General features: G+C 58.3%; 1 protein-coding gene and 1 non-coding gene across 2 annotated transcripts; both read right to left on the reverse strand.

Moving 5' to 3' along the window:
* Window positions 1-973: 973 nt before the first annotated feature.
* Window positions 974-16,952, reverse strand: TRPM2 (transient receptor potential cation channel subfamily M member 2). The gene is made up of 33 exons (XM_030456083.1): window positions 16,913-16,952; window positions 14,961-15,157; window positions 14,476-14,561; window positions 13,824-13,992; window positions 13,235-13,415; window positions 12,582-12,748; window positions 12,026-12,206; window positions 11,477-11,538; window positions 11,059-11,259; window positions 10,638-10,740; window positions 10,287-10,408; window positions 9,524-9,874; window positions 8,761-8,898; window positions 8,138-8,267; window positions 7,774-7,919; window positions 7,453-7,565; window positions 7,156-7,369; window positions 6,466-6,584; window positions 6,127-6,259; window positions 5,812-5,983; window positions 5,211-5,394; window positions 4,781-4,962; window positions 4,538-4,670; window positions 4,342-4,429; window positions 3,526-3,613; window positions 3,271-3,422; window positions 2,969-3,045; window positions 2,773-2,874; window positions 2,384-2,470; window positions 2,128-2,233; window positions 1,776-1,877; window positions 1,434-1,550; window positions 974-1,199 (listed from the first exon to the last, which is right to left on the reverse strand). The coding sequence occupies exons 2-33, from the start codon at window positions 15,153-15,155 to the stop codon at window positions 1,074-1,076; spliced, it is 4,527 nt and encodes a 1,508-aa protein (XP_030311943.1). The 5' UTR covers window positions 15,156-15,157; window positions 16,913-16,952; the 3' UTR covers window positions 974-1,073.
* LOC115598790 lies at window positions 1,834-1,919 on the reverse strand. The gene has a single exon (XR_003987922.1). It is a non-coding gene; the product is annotated as a Z6 small nucleolar RNA (small nucleolar RNA).
* Window positions 16,953-19,378: the final 2,426 nt, after the last annotated feature.

Genomic DNA, 19,378 nt, shown 5'->3' on the forward strand with positions numbered 1-19,378 from the left:
ACCCCTGGCCACCAGCTGGCCAAGCCCCTGTCTGAGCTCCTGGGAGAGGATGGGGGAACTGAAACTGCAGCCCCAGGCATAACATGTCCCCACGGGGCTGTTCCAGAAATGCCTCCACTGTGCCTTGTTCTCTCCATGTCAGGCAAGAGACAAGAGGAGCAAAGGACCCCTTAAGAGCAGAGATGTTTGGGATGGACACTCTGATGTCCTCTCTCCTGTCCCTACCTCCTCAAGGGACCACAGAGCATGGATCACCTGGGTCCCATCAAGCTGCCCCTTCCCACTCAGGTGCACCAGGGGATGGGGACAGGCAGGCAGGTGACAGGCACCTGGTCCCTTGGCTCAGAGGGAGGGAAGGAGTTCAGCTACAAGATGGTGCTCAGCAGGCGCACACAGGGTCACACAACAGCGCAGAACATGGGAAGGGGACCTGTGCAGAGCAGTGAAGCCACAGGTCTGTAACATAAGCCAAGAGCTGCTCACACCTTCAGGAGTGCTGGGTGACACCATATTGCTGGGGCTGAGCTGCCCAGGGACACAGGGAGAGCTGAGCTGCCAGGGGAGGCACGGGCAGGGCACTCGAGAGCATTGGGTGCAGAAGACCTAAAGCCTTCTCCAGAGCAATGTTTGCTGTGGTGGGGGGGCTGCTGGGCTCAGGGCAGGAGCAGAGGAGCAGCAGTGCCCACTGGATGGCTTGGAGGAGAGGAGCTGGGACTGCTGAGTCTCCAGGGCCCATCCTGGAGCAAAGAGCAGGTGAGAAGTAGGAGGAGGAACACCTTGCAGGAACAGGTTCCTGTGGCTCTTCTTGGCCCCAGCTTTGGGCTAGTGCTGTGGAAGCACCAGGAGACGAGCTGGGTATGAGCTGAGTGGGACACTGCAGAGGCAGCTGCCCAGGCAGCCCCTGGCACTGGCTGCTGGGGAGGATTTTCCCTCCAGAGACCTGCAATGTACGTTGTTCACAGAGGCAATGGAAGCACCCAGTCCCCAGACTCTGCCCTTGGGCTCACAAGTGAGCTGTCCTAGAGCTGCAGGTCCCTCCCAGCACCCATGGCAGCTTCAGCTGGCTTGAGAGCTCAGTAGTAGGCACCAAGGAGGGCTGAGACCTTGTGCAGGAGCTCCTTGTGGTTGGCATGTAGAGGGATCCTCTTGTCCAACACCTGCCAGCGGATGCACAGCTCGGGGTCACAGCCTTGGAGGAACTGGAAGGGGACCAGGGACATCACACAGATGCTGCTGGTGGGGGACCAGAGCTTCAGAGCACTCCAGTCCCCAGCCTCTTCTCTTTTCTTTTTGGGGGGCACACCTACCCCCGGCAGGTTCACCCCCACGTCCAGCCCCTGCTGCAGGCAGCTGGAGAAGCCCACTCTGAGGAGGGAGAGCTTTGGATCCCCTGGCCCATGCCCTCTGGGAGCTGTGGGGTGAGGGGCCCATACCGAATTCAGCCTCTTCATCTCCACACTGTTCTGGCTGTCAAAGTGCACGCTGATGGCCACCGTCTCCACCCAGGCATTATCCGTGTTGCGGGGGTCGTCCAGGTACCCCTTGTGTACCTGTGCAGGGGGCAGGGGGGCCACGCTGGCACAGCCTCTGGGAACACCAGGGCACCAAGAGGCCCCGGGGGTGGTAGGCAGGGCATCCCCCCACAGCTCCTCTGCCCCGCTGGAAGGCAGTGCCCTGTTCCCACTACAGCAGGGGCAGCAAGCACGGACACCTCTGCATGCAGCCCACCCCCCCCGGGGGTGTCACCCAGACCCCCCAGTGTGTCCCCTCCACACCTCAGTGCCTTGTTTCAGCAGGTTCTGAAACTGGGGCCAGAATTCCCGGCGCAGGATCCACTTCAGCTTCAGTGGCAGCATCTCTCCTGGCTCCAGGGACCCCTGTGCCCAAGAGGATGCCAGTCACGGGGCTTGCCACCAGCACAGCCCCCCAGCCTGGCCTGGCAGGCCAACCAGCTTGGCCACTGGGTGCTTGTCACCACTGCAGAAGATGCCACAAGCTCTGGTGGGGGGAGCAAGCAGCAGAGGTGCCTCCCATCCCTCCCTGTCCTGCCAGGAGTGCTCACTCACCCCCAGGCACCAGTGCTAAGCCAGCATTGTCACCCCCAGACCCTTCTCAGGCAGCTCTTACCCCAGGCAGAGCCCAGACCTCTGACAGGGGGTACTGGGCTACCAGGACTTCCAGCATCTTCTTCAGGCTCTTCCTGATGATGGACCCATCCAAATTCCTCCTCCAGCTGGGAGAGAGGCCCCTGTTATGCTGCAGCTGGACCCAGCTTCTGCCCCCCAGCAGTGGTGGAGTGGGCAGAGGTGGGGTTTGCCAGCTTTGTGCCGTCCCCCCAGCCCTGTCCCAGAGCCAGGACACCTCTCTGTCCCCAGACACTCACCGGGTGACAATGGGGTGCAGGGCATGGTTGGGCCCAAAGCAGTGGAGTCTCCCACGACCTCGCAGCCCTGTCCTGCCCATGGGGTTCCTGGCAGGCAGAAAGCACATGGGAGGGGAGAGCACCAAGACTCCTCTGCCCACCCCACCACAATGATCACAGCTCCCCCACATTTCCCACCACTGCTCCCCCTCTGGGATGCTGGGGTTTTGTTACCCAAGGATGATGCACACACACCACCTCCCCCCCCACCATCAGCTGGGAGGTGAGAAGGGGATGGATGCTCCCAGACTCTCCTGGATTCTCCATCTCCCTGGTGCTTTGCCTACACCTGGGGACCCCACCCCACCTTCCCAAGCCCCCCTGTGCCCACAGGGGATGGGTGCACTCACAGGGGCAGCCCCTCCTGCACAGCATAGAGGCCATGGAAGCTCTGCCTGTCGATCAGCCCATCCATGGTGTTGTAGTTGATCTTCAGGAGAGACTCCAAGGAGCTGGGGGGCAGGAGGCAGCCCGGCAGGGAGGGGATGGCTGTGCCACCCCGGGGAGGGGACAGAGGAGTGGGGAGCCACAGTGGGGAACACTCACGGGCTGAAGGGGTCCTGCACAGCCATGTCCTTGTGGTCAGCAGAGTAGGTGGGGGGGTCGTAGAGTGGGAATTCCACCTGCAGGGTTATGTGGCCACCTCAGGTTCCCCTCGCACCCCTGCTCGGGTGGCAGGCAGGGACTGGGGGCCCCAGGGACACTTTCTGCCCTGGGGTCTGTGGCATCATTCCCCACGGCACAGGGGGCTCCAGACGGATGGTTGGCCTGTTCCCATCCCCACTGACACCAGGTCTGCCCCACGGGCCCCCTCCCAGCCCCTCTGCCCCCAGGGTCACGGCTCCTACCTCCCAGGGCACCTTCTCATCTGGCACGGGGAAGCGCAGGGTGTGAGAGCCGGGGTACAGGAGGGTTCTGGCCAGCACGTGGCAGGGGGGATGGATCTCCTCAGCCTTCCCCTCCACCTCGACCTCCTTTCCCTCGGGGGCTTTGCTGGAGCCTGCAAGGCAGACACAGACAGCAAGGCCCCCAGAAGCAGGGTCCTGAGTCTGATGCTCTGGGGTTTTCCCGGTGCTGCTGGTGTGGAGCTGGGCTCTGCTTACCCACGGGGGGCATGGCCTCTCCTGAGCTGAAGCCACTGCCCTGCAGAGCCTGCATGATCCACCTCAGGGCCTGGGCACTCTGCTGCACCTGTGTGGGACAGGAGAGGCTCAGCCATTCTGTGAGCCCAACACCCCAGCTGCCCCCCAGCTCCAGCCCAGGACCTCCTGCCCTCTGCTCCTGGGGGCTCATCCCTCAGGCAGCAGCCACCCTGGCTCTGCCCCAACAACTCAGCTGGAAAACTACCTCAAGGGAAATATTTTATGATGGACCCATCCAAATTCCTCCTCCAGCTGGGAGAGAGGCCCCTGTTATGCTGCAGCTGGACCCAGCTTCTCCCCCCCAGCATTGGTTGAGTGGGCAGAGCTGGGGTTTGCTAGCTTTGTGCCATTCCCCCAGCCCTGTCCCAGGGGGTGGAAATGGGGGTGGAAACAGCAGCCGTGCTGTGGCAGTCTTGGAGAGAAGATGCCAGGGCCTGGTCAGGTTCCCTGGGCACCCAACTGCTCGTGCAGGGTGTGTGGAACAGCTTCCCAAGGAGGGGGTCTCCAGAAGGGTCCTCCCAGGCCAAGGAGATGAGCTGGGTCAGATCTAACTGCCTGGGTGACCACTGGAGAGGCAGGGACTCATCCCAACACTTCCTGCCCTCATCCTGTTCACTTGGGAGTCAAACAGAACACTTCCCATAAATCTTTTCCTCTGGGGTGCTGTTGTTTTGGCAAGGAAACTCCAACTGTTTGATGAGGAAATGGATTCAGGGAAGCTTTCTCTGTTGTAGATGACTCCTGGAAAACCCCCACCTTTCTTAGCTTTTGCCTCACCCGGTCTTCCAGAGAGCCCAGTCTGCGCTCCACCAGTCCTGTCCTCTTCCCCTGGTCGAGGTCCAGCAGCTCTGCCAGCATGTCAACCCTTGGTGGGCAGAGCAGAGAGGACCATCAGCACTCACCCCTGCACCGACCCCAACACCCCCACCCTGCCCAGCCCAGAGGGACGTCCCTGTCCCAGCACTCCTGCTACCTCTGAGCAATGTCTCGGATCTTCTGCTCCACGTTCTGCTTCTCCTGGCACTGCAGGTGCTGCAGGTAGCTCTCCTTCAGGTACATCTCCCAGGAGAGCAGAGCAGCTTCTTCATTCTTCTCCAGCTTCTCCTCTGCCAGAGGGAAGGAGCCGGCAGCGCTCTCAGCCCCCCAAACCCTGCTGGCACATCCCAGGGAGGATGTGGAGGGGGCAAAGGGCAGGAGGGGGGATGTTGGTCCTCACTGAGCTGTTTGTGGTGCGTGGCTGCCCTACGGAGCAATCCCCTCTGGAGCAGGCTCTGGAGGTGGTTGAGGAGGATGAGGGGTGGGGGTGCCGGGGGGCGGCCATGGTACTCCTCGATCAGGTCGTGCCTCTGGAACTTCCAGATCTGGTCCGTGTGCTCCTGGACCTGCTGGAAGGTGTAGCTGGGGCAGAGCCCAGGCGTCAGCCGTGGGGATCAGAGGTCTCTATATTGAGTCTCTATGGTGTCCCCAGCTCCTCCCAGTCTCCCTGGCCTGGCACCCTTTCTGTAAACCCTCCCCAAAGCATCCCCGTGCTCTGCCCTACCATCCCTCTTGTGCTTTCTCAGTGTCTGGTGCCCTGGTCCTGGCCAAACCTGTGAGCACAGACAGTGTGATTCACTGCCAGGACCACATGGCCAGGTCAAACTCACTTGAACATGGCAATGAGGAGGTTGAGGAGGAGGATATTGGTGAAGAGCAGGTAGAGGCACAGTAAGATGACTGTCAGCCACTCTGGGAAGATGGGTTTCTTGTTGTCCTCGTTTGTCTCTGGGCACTTGGGCTTGTAGGGGTCTGTTCCATTGGGGCTACACTGGTCGATGTTGAAGTTGACCCCTGCAAGAGAGGGTGGCATGGATCCCCCAGAGCCAAACCCCACCGTGTCTCAGGGAGCACCTCCTGCTCTCTGGAAGTGGCCAGCACCCCGAGGAGCCAAGCACCAGGCAGGGATTTGACCTCAACCCACACCATCCCAGGGAATTTGCTGCCTGGCACCAGCTCTGTGGCAGCTGTGGCACTCAGCTGGATGGATGCTCTCTCCTGAGTGCTCAGGCAGCTGCAGTCCCTGGCTCTGCACTGCTCCCCATGCTCCCAACGTGCTGCTGCAGCCTCCATCCCCACACTCCCTCCTGGCCTTACGCAGTGCTTGGAGAGGAGCCCTCTGCAGGACTTCCAGAAGCCACCGTGGCAGGAGCCAGGCACACTGTGGTAGCCCTCAGCCTCCTTGCAGCCACCTTGCTGCGTGTCTCTTACCATCGATGTAGGAGGGAATTTGCCCAAAGATGGTCAGGTAGGAGTGGTAGACCACCCCTCGGAAGAGCCAGTCCACACGTTCCTCATTGTGGATCAGGATAGCCTGCTTGGCAACCCCAAAGGACACCACCCACACTGCCAGCAGGAAGAGGAAGAAGAAGACATCCTTCATCTGCAGAGGCAGAGGGGAAGCAAAGGTATCTTCAGGAACAAACCCCAGGACAGGATAACGAGGGTGGCACAGCCCTCCCACCCGTGCACCAGCAATGTCACTGCTCCAGCTGGTGACAAGGGCAGGAGGGAGGGAGCTCTCACCATGCGTTTCACAATGATGATCTTGGGCCCCAAAGTTTTGCTGACTGTGAAGATGTGCATCAGACGCAGGCAGAAAATGATAAAAGCCAGGGAGAGGATGATGCGTCCGGGATATAAAGTTGATGGGATCAGCCTGGATGCAGAAAAGAGGAAAGGAAACATCTCAGCACCACCAGCATGGATTTTTTTTTTTTTTTTTTTTTTTTTTTTTGTGATCTCACAGGATTTCTGCACTACCAATGAGCTTCCCCAGCATGCAACACAATAAACACCTCTCCTAAAGGCAGCTGAAAGCAGAGGCAAATTGGTCAGGATTGCTCAAGTGGCTCTGCAGCTCACCTGCAAGTCAGCCCTGCGATGAAGACCACGATGGCACAGATATCCAACTTATTCCAGAAGTCCTTGAAGTACAGGGAAGCCATTTTCACAACCCCAAACCCATCTGGATCATACAATAGCTGTTAAGAGCAGAGGGGTCAGAGTTTAAGGGAAAGCCTCCTGAGGTCCTCCTGTGCCTTGTAAAGGGGAGGGATGACACAGACCTGCTGGCCATCACTGGACCCCCTTTGCTTGCCCAAAGTTAACCTGAGCCTACGTGGGTTTCTACAGAGGCACAGGAGGAGCATGGGGAGAGATACCTGAGACATGGAGCTCTTTTGTCTGGTGAAGAAAGGCACCAAGATGTTGAAGCAAAAGCTGAAAAAAATCAAGTGTCAAGCATAGCCTGGAAGTGCTGCTGGGAATAAGGACCCGAGGAAGGAACCTGCCCCTCCATCTCTTGACATTTTCAGCTCCAGGCAGCACATCTTCCTGCAAGGAGCCAGGGCCAGAGGCAGCAGGGAGATTCTCTGGCCTCAGAGATGGAGGGAACCTGACAGCCCCTTGTGCTGGGACTGCTCCAAAGAAATGGTGGCATGAGAAGCAGCATGGAAAAGTGAGCTATGCAGGACCTTCCAGGAGCTCCCAGAGAGGCGTCCCTACCTCCCTCCCTCTATCCCTCCCTCCTCTCACCTCCTCCCAGCCCCATACCTGCCGGGTCTCCTCACACACCAGGGAGAAGAGCCAGAAGTAGATGAGGTACTCCCGCCAGGATGGCGAGGGCTGGAAGTCAACCATCAGGACATAGGCAAAGAGGAGGAGGAAGGTGAAGTAGGAGAGGATGTTCATGAGGAAGATGACAACGGGAGCGGTGAAGAAGGCTCGAAGGCGTGCCAGGCAGCCCGCAGGCTGCAGCCTCTTCTCCCTGCAGGGATCAGGGGCAGAACTGGGACTCTGCTGCCCGGGGAGATGCCCCAGCAGCTCCTCCCTGCCTGCCAGCCCTGGTACCTGAAGGCGATGAGATTGGTGTAGAGAAGGGGGAAGAACAGCATGCACACAATCACCCGCCAAAGCCCGTTGTCCACAGACATCTTCCCCCACCAGACTTTGGTGAGGAAGGCCTGCGAGGAGGGAGGGGGAGCAGCACTGCTTACAAGAGCTGTCCCCAACAGAGAGGACAGAAACTGTCCCCATCAGAGAGGACAGAAACTGTCCCCATCAGAGAGGGGCTGCAGGGCACAGCCCCACTGCCACCAACATGCAACCCTGGATCCAGGGCCAGGACGCTTGGGCACTTCCCCTCCGAGCACCCCCCTCTTGGAAACCCACCTGGACACCCCCATGAGACACAAAATTCATGTTCTTGGCCTCCAGTGCCAGCTGCAGACAAGTTGTCTTCCCCCAGGCCTCAGAAACCCGTGTGAGGAGTTTCTGGGCTCTCTCCTCATCCTTGCGGTAGCAGTCTGTGAACACCCCTGCCCGGGCAGGACCAGGAAGATGGGCTGAGCTCTGGGGACAGCCTGGTGCTCAGCAAGGCACCCACAGCAGGATTTGGGCATCCCAGGAGGCACCCTCTGCACTCCCAACACAACGGAGGCATAGCACCCCCCATGACAAGGGGACACCCCCCTCATCACCCCATGGCAAAGCCACCCCTCCTCCCAGGGCACAGGGGAGGTTCTGGGTCACTCACCGATGGCCTTGTGCTCATACTGCTCAGCCAGAGCCAGCATGTCCTCAGTGGTGTCCGTGTCTTCCTCCTCCTTGGCCAACTCCTTCAGGATTTTGCTGCAGCCCAGTGCAGCTGCCATGCAGTCCTGGCTCTGGAGAAGCAGCAGGCAGACAAAGTCTGGGGTCCTACCCCTTTCCTGCAAGCCCCAGCAGTCCTGTCTGCTCCCCCCAGCCCCCCCAGGAGGGTGGTCCCCAGCAGACTGCTACCAAGGATGCTGTGACCAGGGCTGAGATGTGCCCCCCCCAGGTGGCAGCAGGTAAGCCCCTGCCACCAGGATTCCAGAGATACCTCTGGGAAGCTCGGGGTGATGGGACAGTCACTATCCTGCCTGTCACCCTGGGGGTGCTGTTTATGGGTGGGAGCCTTCTCCATCCCCACTGCCATGCCCCTGAGTCCTGCCTACCCCATGCTGAGCCCTCTCTCCCCCCACTTGGACTTGGTTCCCATCTGGCTGAGGGTCAGGGGGGCAGAGCCACGGGCCAGTTGCCTGCTGCCCCAGAGGCCACATCTTTCCTCTGGGGGGGGGGAGGATGGGCTCCATCCAAAGCCCCTCAGCCAGGGCTGACAGCTCTGAGCTGGGATACCTGGGCCCAGATGATCTCTGCCAGCTCCTTGCGGTTCTGGACCACAGCCCAGATAAGGAGGTCACGGACCGGGTCCATGGTGAAGGTGACTCGGCCAGCAGAGTGTTTGTAGAGGGACCGGAGGCTGGAGCCATGAACCTGCAAGGGGGGGACATGGGGAGATGGGGGGGAGACGGGGGGTTGGAGAGATGGGGGGGGGTTGGAGATGAGGGGGGGGAGACGGGAGGGGAGAGATGGGGAGATGGGGGGGGAGACAGGGGGGAGATGGAGGGGAAGAAAGGGAGGAGATGGAGGGGGAGATGAGGGGGGAGAAAGGGGGGAGATGAGGGGGAGAAAGGGGGGAGATGGGGGTCAGACTTGTTTGCAGAAGAGAGCAGACCACCCACCCCTCAGCCCAAAGCCCCCCCTGGGTGCCTACTGCTGCCTCCACCTATGGGAGGGCTTTTGCTGCAGATGACAGCAGGGTGGCCAAGACTGGACTCATCCTAGAAACGCCACTTTTCCTAAGGCCAGTAGCAACGTGGGGATGTGCCCAGGCTGCCCAGTGCACCCACCCCATTGGGTCCTGCCCCACAGAGCCAGCTACGGGGTGCTGTAGGGCTAGGAGGGTGGGAGCTGCACCAGGGCAGAGCTTTAAGGGAGTTTCAGGGCAGTTCTCCAGCAGAGAAGAGCCCAGAAAACCAGCTACAACCTCCGGGGCAGTTTCTGGAGGCAGCATTTCCAGTGCCCATCCCCCAGGAGTAGGAGACCTGGAGACACCTACATTGAGCTTGAGGTGTGGGATGGGGATGGAGAGCCGGGGCCGTTCTGTCTGCTTGGGCTTGGGGTAGAGAGGCTGCGTGGAGCGGCCCAGGAGGTCCCGCAGCACCTGGGACACGTGGTGCAGCTGGATTCGGGGCATCCTGGAGCCAGCTGAGTGCTCCCTCTCCTCCAGCAGGACCTTCTGCAGCTTGCTGTGGAAGAGGCAGGAGGGGGCCACGTTGTCGTAGAGGTAAACCAGGGTGTCCCAGGTGACAAACTCCTTGAGACGCACTCCCTGCTCCAGGAAGAGCTTGACAAACTCTGGCTTGTTGGAGATGAGGGCTGCTGCCATCACAGGGTGGAGATCTGTGGGCTGGGAGGGCAGAGGCAGAGGTGAGGGGCTCCGTGGTCCTGGAACAGGGCACCATCATGTTCCTCACTCTGATGGGGAGGGGGGGAGGGAAGGTTTTATCTCTGGGCACCTGAGGGGTTTCTGAGTGTGGGAGAACAGCTGGGAGGTGCTGGGGCTCGTGGGACATCCTCCAGCTTTGAATAAATCACCAACCCATCACTTTTCTAAACAATTTTCTAAACAATTGTAAACTAAATAGGACCTTCAGAAGCAATGGACTGCTGGGTATCCTCACCTCTCCTCTGAGTGTCTGGATGCATTTTTGTCAGACAGACAGACAGACAGACAAAGAGCCCCTGGCACTGTGCTGGGAGCTCAGGGTCCATGGCAAGCTGTGAGGCTGAGCAGAGAAGCAGCCCAGGTGCTGCCTCACCTTCCACTCGTGGTCATCCGTGAAGATCTCACTCCGAGCAATATCCACCCTGTTCCAGGCCACAGCCAGCTTCAGCTGGTGGTCCCAGTTCTCGTGACCAAAGTGGTCCTGGTTTTGGGATGCTGCAGGCAAAGTGCACGTGTTAGGACAGACAACCAGTTACACGGGGAGAAAATACCACCTGGAAGCCTGGCCCTTTGGGAGAAACATCAGTCCGTAGGAAGATCAGCTTCACAAAGTTTGGGGACCCCCCCGTGGTGACCCCATCAGTCAAGCAGCTGCAGGAGGTGACTTGTGATCCCCATCCCAACCATCTTTCCCCATACCCCCGAGCTGCTCCCCACCCCTCACCTTTGAACAGAGCCTGCAGGATGGCCACATCCACATCCTCCTGCCCATATTTGCCCTCTCTGAAGATGGTCAGGAGCTGCTGGCTCCTCACTATGTCTTGGATCTACAAGGGGAGCCGTGGGCAAGCAATCAGGAGCAGCATCTCCTCCCTGCTGCTCCCTGCAGCCCCACACCAGGCATTATCCTCCCTCCCCTCTGCTTGCCTGTAGAGCCCCTGTGCTGGTACCTCTCTCCCTAAAGAGAGCAGGCAGTGGAACACAGCTTGAGCCCTCTGGGTGCCCACCAGGAGGAGCCTGGCTGGGGGAGGTGGGTGGCTGGCAGAAGAGAAGCCTTAAACTTCAAGGCTGGGAAACCCAGGGACCCCTTTGCTCTCCCCCAGAGTCAGCCAGAGGAGTCCTCTGCCTGCAAGATCCTTCCTCACCTTCTTGGTCCACTCCACCAGCTTGCCCTCAGTGAAGAGGTCATAGGTGTCATGGAAGAACATGCTGAGCTTCTTCTGGATCAAGGCCATGGTTATCTGGGACAGGGGCAGGCTGGCCACCTGGGCGATGACATCAGCCACGCGCCCAGAGCCCTCCACAATCACACAGGGGGTCCCGTTGGTGATGGCATTGTGGATGGTCTGCAACACACCAGGGAGGGACACTCCTCATCCCACCCAGGGACCAGCAGACCCTCTCTGAGCCCGAGATCCACAACCTGACCCCCCAGAACTCCTGCCTAGCTGGGCTGGCACCAGGCTTGCACTGACCCCCGGAGAGCAGGACCCCAGGGCAGGAGCTGCCCCCTCCCACCACCCCTCTCAGCTCTGCCAGGAGCAGGCAGGAGCAGCTCCTTACATCAAGTGTCCCAGGGCCTCCCTCCAACACCACACACACGAGGGGGATCTTGATGGCAACACCTGTGGGAAAGCAGAGCCCAGGGTCACCTCCTGGCTGGACAGCCCCTTCCATCAGCACTGGGGTGTGAAATGGGAGTGGGAGCACTGCCTGCCTCACATCAGGCTTCAGGAGCCATCTCCTGGCACTCCTGTTGCTGGGGCACACGTGATATAAGATCATTTGCACTGTCAGAAGGTGCCTTCTGGAAGCCTCCTTGCAGGCCTGGCTGCTTGGGAGAAATGACCCTCCCTGGTCAGCTCAGCATCACAGGCTTAGGGACGCCTCTGGTGACCCCATAAGTCAAGCAGCTGGGAGAAAAAGGCTCCTTGATCCTTGTCACCCAGGGACCAGGTTTCACATTTCTCGTGGCAGTGCCACCAAACTCCTTGCCTGGGATCCCCCAGGGAAGCCCCAGCCTCCCATCTCACCAGTTGCCCCTCACCAGTGGATGTCCCATCCTGCCTGGTGCCCTCCCTTGCCTCAGGCCAGGCTCTGTGTTGCCATTACCTCCTTTCACCTTGGTCTGCTCAGAAATGAACTTCTCCAGCCTGGTCCTCAGGGGGATTTCCACCCCATACCTCCCGTGGGTCCCATCATCCACCAGGATGAAGTGAGAGTGGTTGCTATCCAGGCAGGACAGACTGCCCTGGTTCTCCTCATCCAGTATGTACTCAGCTGGAAAGCCACCCTGTAAGGGACAGGAGAAACTCTGGGAAAAGCCAAGCAGGGCTGCAGAGGAGCAGCAGATGCCCAAAACAACCAGCATGTGGGACAAGGACGGGCCAGCAGGCAGGGAGAGACTGGTTTAACAGCTGTCCTTGCCTCCCTGCCATCCTCACATCAGCCTTGCCCCAGGCTCCTCTGCCCTCACACCCCCTCCAGTCCCCCCAGGAGAAGCACAGCACCTGCACAGGACAGCAGGTAGGGTTTGTGCTTCCCAGAGCACATCTGGCTATGTGCTTCCCATGGGCACATCTGGAAGCACCCGTTCCCACCTCAGTCCCTGGCAGGACTTTCCCAGACCTAGGCAAAGCCAAGACCCCCCCACCTCTGGCTGTCTCACCATGGGGCAGACGAGGCTCTCCCTGTTGTACACGGTCCCCCAGGTGGCTATGCCAATGGTGACAATGTCCCCCTCCTTGTGGCTGCAGCTCAGGATGAAGTCCCGCACTGCCTCTCCCACCTGCTTCATCACACCAGTGTGGGACCCCCCTGTGATGATCCAGGCCCCTGGGGGGCAGAGAGGGGCTTGGGAAGGGGGAGGCTCTGCTGGCAGAAGGCTGAGAGCACCCTCCCTGTGTGGCTTCAGGAACCCCTGCTCCTCAGAGATGCTCTGTCCCCCCCCCAGAGATGTCTTCCCTGCCCACCCCATCAAGCCCCTTGCAGGCCTGGCTTCTCGGGAGAAATGACCCTCCCTGATCAGCTCAGCATCATGGGCTTAGGGACCCCTCTGGTGACCCCACAAGGGAGACAGAGCCTGGGGAGAAGCTTTCTTCTGCATCTCTCAGTCCAGCTCCCTCCAAGCACGTTTTGCAGTGGTTGAGCAGTCAGTACCAGCCCATCCCTGGTGGGGATGGTCCAGCCAGGGTTTGCCAGGCTGGCCTCCTGAGCCAGCTCAGCAACTCCCCAGCACCCCAACTCCCTGAGCCTGGCAGGGCCAGAGGGCAGGACCCCCCCTCTCACTGCAGGGGCAGGGGGAGCTTCTCCATCTCTTACCGGTGGTCTGGGCCACCTTGACCAGCCCTTGCCGGAAGATGTTCTTCAGCCTTGGCTTCATGATGAAGTTTTTGGCTCCTCCAGTGACTGAGATGAGGAGGTTGGGTGCATCGAGGCCCCAGTGCTGTGTCATGAGGTGGTAGATGACCCGTGGAGGGGTGTCCGAGGAGACACGCACGTACTGCAAGGAAGGGAGCACGCCTGTCTTTTGGGTGGGAGAAAGGGGGGAACAGGGAACCTCCACCACCATTCCTCCTCTCCTAGCAAAGAACCAGGGGCTTCCCACACTGTTTCCTAGCAGAGTCCTGTGGCTGCTGCCACGGGTCTTTGTGCAGGACCCTTCTTCTCACTCACTTTCCCAGGAGTGAGCTCTCTGAAGACAAACTTCAGGAGGGGGACAGGGAACAGCACAGGCCTCACAGCACAGAGGCCCAGCCTTGTGGTTCAGAAAAGGAGGAGGTACAGGGCTGGGAACAAGGAGGGGTCCTGTTTCACCCCCCTTCCTTTGCTGGGGACATCCCTGCTCCTTCTCATCTCCTCTCCTCCTCTCCTTTCTCCCCACAAAGCAGAGGTGGGAAAACCAGCTCACCTTCCCCATCTTCTGCCCCAGGCCTGTGAAGTGGATGTCACCAAAGGCATCTGTTGGCATCTCCTGGATGTGCCTACTGGGGTCCCATTCCTTGCCCAGGAAGAGGGGAGTTTTGGCAGCATCTTCCCTGTGCTGCTCCCTGAGGTAGCCACACTTACACACGACCCTCCTGAAACACAGCACCAGCTTTGCCAGCAACAACCCAAACCCCAAAGGCTTTGCCCAGCTGCCCACCCACCCTTCTCAGCCCAGGCACAAGGTGTAGGAAACACCACAGGCATTTCCATCTCCCACCCAGCTTGTCCTCCAGCTCAGAACTTGTGCAGAAACGAAGGCATAGTTTGGGGTGAAATCTAGCAAGAATTGGTATTTCCACTTGTAAAGGTTTAGGAGTATTCAGGTTGCTCCAGATGGAAATGACTGCAGGTGAAAACATGGGAAAGGTTCCTCACTGGAATAGGGGCTATGAGCCAGGTGGTGACATGCAGCAGGGTGAAGAACCACTCAAAAAGGAGACTGTGAATGCCCCTGACACCATCTGCCCTGCCAGAAAAGTCCCAAATCCCAGAAAGGGGGGATTTGCTGGTGCTGAAGCTTTGCCACCAAACACCTCTTCTGCTTTCCTGGCAGAGTGAGGGGCTGTCTGACTTACCCAGAATCCGATGTCTGGGAGCTTTCAACAAAGTAGATGCACTCCTTCTTCTGGATGTTTTCAGGAATCCACGAGACAAGGTTTTCCTGAGGGAGAAGAGAAAAAAAGAGAAAAGAGGTCAGGGTTTCTGTAAAGGGTGAGAAGTTAGGGCAGGAGACAGACACCCTGGTGCTTGGAGCATATTTGGGTGCTTCTTTTGATGTCAAGAAAGAAAGCTCCATCACTTTGTCCTGACAAGTGAGGAGAGGAGATCTCTCCAAGAAGAGGAGATACGAATGCTGGATGTATACCTCAGGTGTTGTTTCTTTGGTTTTGGTGGGGTTTTTTGGGTTTTTTTGGTTTTTTTTTTCTGTCTGCCCCCTAAAACCAAAATGATCTATTACTAATGCTCCTGTTAATGACTCTCCAGATAACTCATGGCTGCTCTTGTGCCACGTGTGACCAACCCCCCCTCCCTTCCTCCCTCCAGCACCTCCTGCTCTTGCCTTTTCGTTGCTGCCGGTGGGGAAATGAGCCTTCCGCCTGCTCCTCGAGACACTGCTGCTGCTCTGCTGGAGGTTGGGGACCACTTCAAAGTCACTCATCTTCTTGGGGTGTGTGGCAGGGTCCTCTCCTCTCTCGGGGCACACCTTGTTCAGCTCTGAGGGGAGCACCCTGGGGCGCCGGCCACGCGCGGCCATGGCTGCTGCGTCCCCAGAGGATCAGAGAGTCACGGGCTGCTTTGGGTTGGAAGGGACCCTCAAAATCATCTGTTCCTGAGCCCCCTGCCTGGGGCAGGGACACCTTCCACCAGACATGGCTGTTCCGACCTGCATCCAACCTGCCTTTCACCACACTACCAGGCACAAGGCAGCCACAACTTGCCTGGGCTACCCGGGCCAGTGTTTCACTGTAGAGAAGAATATCTTGCTGATATCTGGTCTTAATCTCCCCTCTTTCAGTTTCAAACCACTCCCCCCTGTCCTATGCCCTCGTAAAAAGTCCCTTCCTAGCTTTTCTGTAGCCCCTTCAGGTCCTGGGAGGCTGCTACGTGGTCTCCCCAAAGCCTTCTCAGCATCCTCCCTCCTCTGCCAAGGCTGGGAGGTCCTTACCCCCCCCATCCTGACCCTAGCAGAAAGACACCCACAGACTCACAGCCCTGGGACATCCTGTCCCTCATTCCCTGGGCAGAGAGGTGTCCCCAGGAAACCTGCCAGATCTTCACATGGTCCTGACACAGGGGGAACCAGCCACAGCATGCACCCTGCTGCCCTGCACAGCCCACCCCCAAATTTCCCCCCCCCATGCAGGGGTGTAGGGCTACCAGCCCACCCAGCAGCCCCCTCTCTGCCAGATCCCCTCTGCAGGTAGCTGGGATTTTTCTGGGCACAGGAAGAGCAGGATTTAGGTCTCTTGTGTGAGCAACCCAAGCGTGACCCTACATGGGAAACCTCTATTCACACACTGCCTGCAGAGAGTCCTGTGCCCCCTGAGCATGTCCCCTGAGAGCCTGGAGCTAAACGTGAGGAGCACAAAGGCTGCAAAACTCCTGAGCCCTCCAGCAGCCCCCTTGCTGGGCTCCTCGACTGCTGAGGCTGCAGAGATGGAGGAGCAAGGATGGAAAAGCACCCGGGTGCCCCGGAGCCCAGAGGGGAACGGGGTCCTCTCAGGACAGGAGCTGTGATGAGGTGACTGAGGAAGCAGGACACTGAGGAAAGGGGCTGGTGAAGCTGTGAGGTCAGCAGGCTCTTTGGGTGCCTTTTCTGCAAGCCAGACTCCACAGCACACCCGGGGCTGGGGAGCCCTTAGAGGGTACAGGGAGTGGAGGAGCAAAATCATAGCTCTATCCTTCATATCTCCTTCCCCCAGGCTCGGCACTGCTGCAGAAAGGAGCAGCCAGGAAAAGCTTTTGTCAGCCTCACAGAATCACTTAGGTTGGAAAAGACCTTTAAGATCACCCCCCGGAGAAGTCTCCAGCCTCACCAAGCTGACCTTAGGAGCCAGATTTCTGACAGACCAGCATTCTGCAGCAACACAGCCCCTGAGCAGATCTGACTGCTTGAGAGAAAGCTGCTCTGGATAAGGTCAAAGACAGCCTGAAGTCTCTTTTCAGCCCCTCCAGGGCTGGCAGGGCTTTGGGGCATGGCAGCTCATGCAGAAGGGCTCTCAGAGCAAATTCTCCATGGGCACCCTGAGGGTGAACAACTGTGCTGAGAAAACACCCAGGACAGAATCCCAGGACAGAATCCCTGTCCTTGAGGGCTGGGGACCAAGGGCAGAGCTGCTCCTCCCAGCCTGGCAAGCACCCCCCCCCTCTCCTGGGGTCTGCCCCACGCCAGTCACCCTAAGGGCCAGGTCACCCCCTCAGCTACACAGGGTGGTGAAAGTACCCACGGGGAGAGGGATGCAAAGCCCTGGCACTGCCTGTGACATGCCCACCCCTCTGTCCCTGCTGTACCTGCCCTGCAGCATCCTCCGGCCGCATCGCCGGCTCCTCCACCCCGTGCCTCTTGGAGGGCTTCAGTCCCTTGCTGTCCCTCTCTGCTGGCAAGTCATTTTGTCACTGGAGGCACAGAGGATGAGCAGAGACTAGGGCAGAGCTGCCTGCAGAGAGGAGGAGGTGGCAGAGTGGCTGGCAGTCTCCCAACAAATCAGGCTGCAGAGAAGCTGCAGCACCCAGGCAAGCCCCTGAGTCACCACCCTCCCCACTGCCTGCAGCACCGAGTTCCACCCCAGCCTCTGCTCACAGCCTCCCCACGAGGGGTGGATGAGACACTCGTGCCCAAGCCCCTCTTGGCAGATGTCAGGAGGAGGGGCTGCTCCAGGGACTGCAGGGCCGGGGCACACAGAGACTGCTGGAGAGGAGCAGGTCAGTGGCTTGGATGAATTACTGGCTTGGCAATAGGATGGAAAATCCTTTTCCTAACTATTAGTTTCAATCAGGCCTTATAGTATGAAAGTGCACGACTTTTTATGTATATACACACACACAAACACACATCTCTGAACCCTCCCAGCACCATCTGGTATCAGGGATCAGCAAGGTGTGCAGGACTGACTCCAGGGACCCCTGGGTCAGGAGGTGCAGCAAGGATGCTGCAGAGAGAGAGCAGCTTTGCAACCTTGGGCTGTGATTAGCAATTAGTAACAAGGGTGGGAGTGACCAATCCAATCATGTATCCAATATTTACCTTTGCAATTCCATGCTTTGCATCCCAACCTCTCACCTGGGTTGGCAGGAGCCAGGTTTGAATTTTCCTAACCCAAGCCCCAGGTGAGGAACCTCACCAACACACCCCAGACACCAAGTGACTTTTGGCTGGTGCTTTACACCTCCCTGTTTTCAGATGCTCTCCTCCTCCTCCTGTGCCCTCAATGAAGTGGCTTCTCCACTGGATTTCCAGCCACTTAATTGCATTTGACACACAATTCTCTTAATAAAACCAGCGTTTCATCTTCCTAAGGAAATGCACTAAGTAGCAAAGCCAGGCCAGGAAGGCAGCCAAGGAAGTGGATGCTGCAGCTCCAGGCTCCAGTCATCCTTGGTGGCTTTTGGTGGAGCAGGCTGTAAAAGATCACGGTGCAGGACTAGGAGACAGTTGGGAAGAGAGATGTTGCTGGATCTGAAACACAGACACACCTTCCAGGTCTGGAGCTGAGGGGCTGTGTCACCCTTCATGGTGTGGTGGGCTCAGGTGCTGGAGTAAAGCCTGGAAAAAAACCAAACAAACCACAAACAGGGTCAAAAAGAAAAGGCAGCAGTGCAATCAGGACCTTTTAGTTCACAGTCCAGCCAAAACATGTAAGTCAGCACAGGACATTTATGCAATGGGTTTTTCCAATTTCCTTGAACAAGAACAAACAGCTGAGAGGTTTTGCTGGGAGAACAGATGCTACTAATAAGGCAGTAAATAAAATCCATGTGCCATGCTTTACAGTTGGGTTGTAATTAACTCTGCACTGCCAAAAGAACTGAAACCAGAACTGCACATTAATTACACTTTAATGTGAACGTTCACCCCCTCTCAGCTGGCAGCCCCTCTGGAGACTCTGCTTTTATTTCATTTTTGTCACTATTTCATTTTTGTGTAGGCCAAAACCACCAGGGCCCAATGGGACTGCATGGAGCCAGTGTGCTGGGGCAGTTCCTCATGTTCCTCCTAAAAGCCCAGCTAAAACCCTGCAAGGCTGGAAGAACCCCCTGCCAAGTTAACATCCATCTGCAGCCGTGTTGGGGACAAGGTAAGAGCAGGAAGGAGCCTGGCTGCCCTCCAGGGGCTGTGCCCTCACACACATTCCCTGGCCCAGGTCAAATTCAGCCAGGTTGTTTGCAAACCACAACCTTTTTTTTGGTGCCAAAAAGCAGGAAACTTCCCCAGAGCCTCTGCTGGGATCAGCCCCTCTCTCTCCAGGTCTCTCTAACACAGCTCTGTGCTCCTCCTGGAAGCCATTGTGGCTGCCAGAGGCTGTCCCATGCTGGCCAGGAGGAATCCTGCTGCAGAGCAAGGAGGATTCCTCCCTCTTCAGGTGGGAAAGCATTCAAGTGAACCACAGTGCTCTGGTTTGCCAGGAAAAGGGAGGTTCTCCCCCATCTCCCTCCCACACACCAAAGGCATCATATTTAGGTCTGTTTCTCCAAGGAGTTCCTATGAAGGACCCCAAAAGGCTTTTCCTGAAGCAATGCCTCTTGCCCAGCACTGGATGGGTTGGGTGCTGCTGGCAGTACCACCACCAGCAGGTATTGCTGTCCACTGCAAGTGACACCGTGGGGTTCCTCTGACTCTGGTGGCACCACAAGGCTTTAAGGGGCACTCCCAGGAGCTCCCTCAGCCTTGGGGACACACCCTGTGCTGCAAAGCCCATCTGACAGTGTGCTTCACACCTCCCCTGTTTGCTCAGGCCCCTTTCGGGCTGTCCCTGTTGT

The sequence above is a fragment of the Calypte anna genome, chromosome 9, assembly GCF_003957555.1.
Source record: "Calypte anna isolate BGI_N300 chromosome 9, bCalAnn1_v1.p, whole genome shotgun sequence".
Classification (NCBI taxonomy): domain Eukaryota; kingdom Metazoa; phylum Chordata; class Aves; order Apodiformes; family Trochilidae; genus Calypte; species Calypte anna.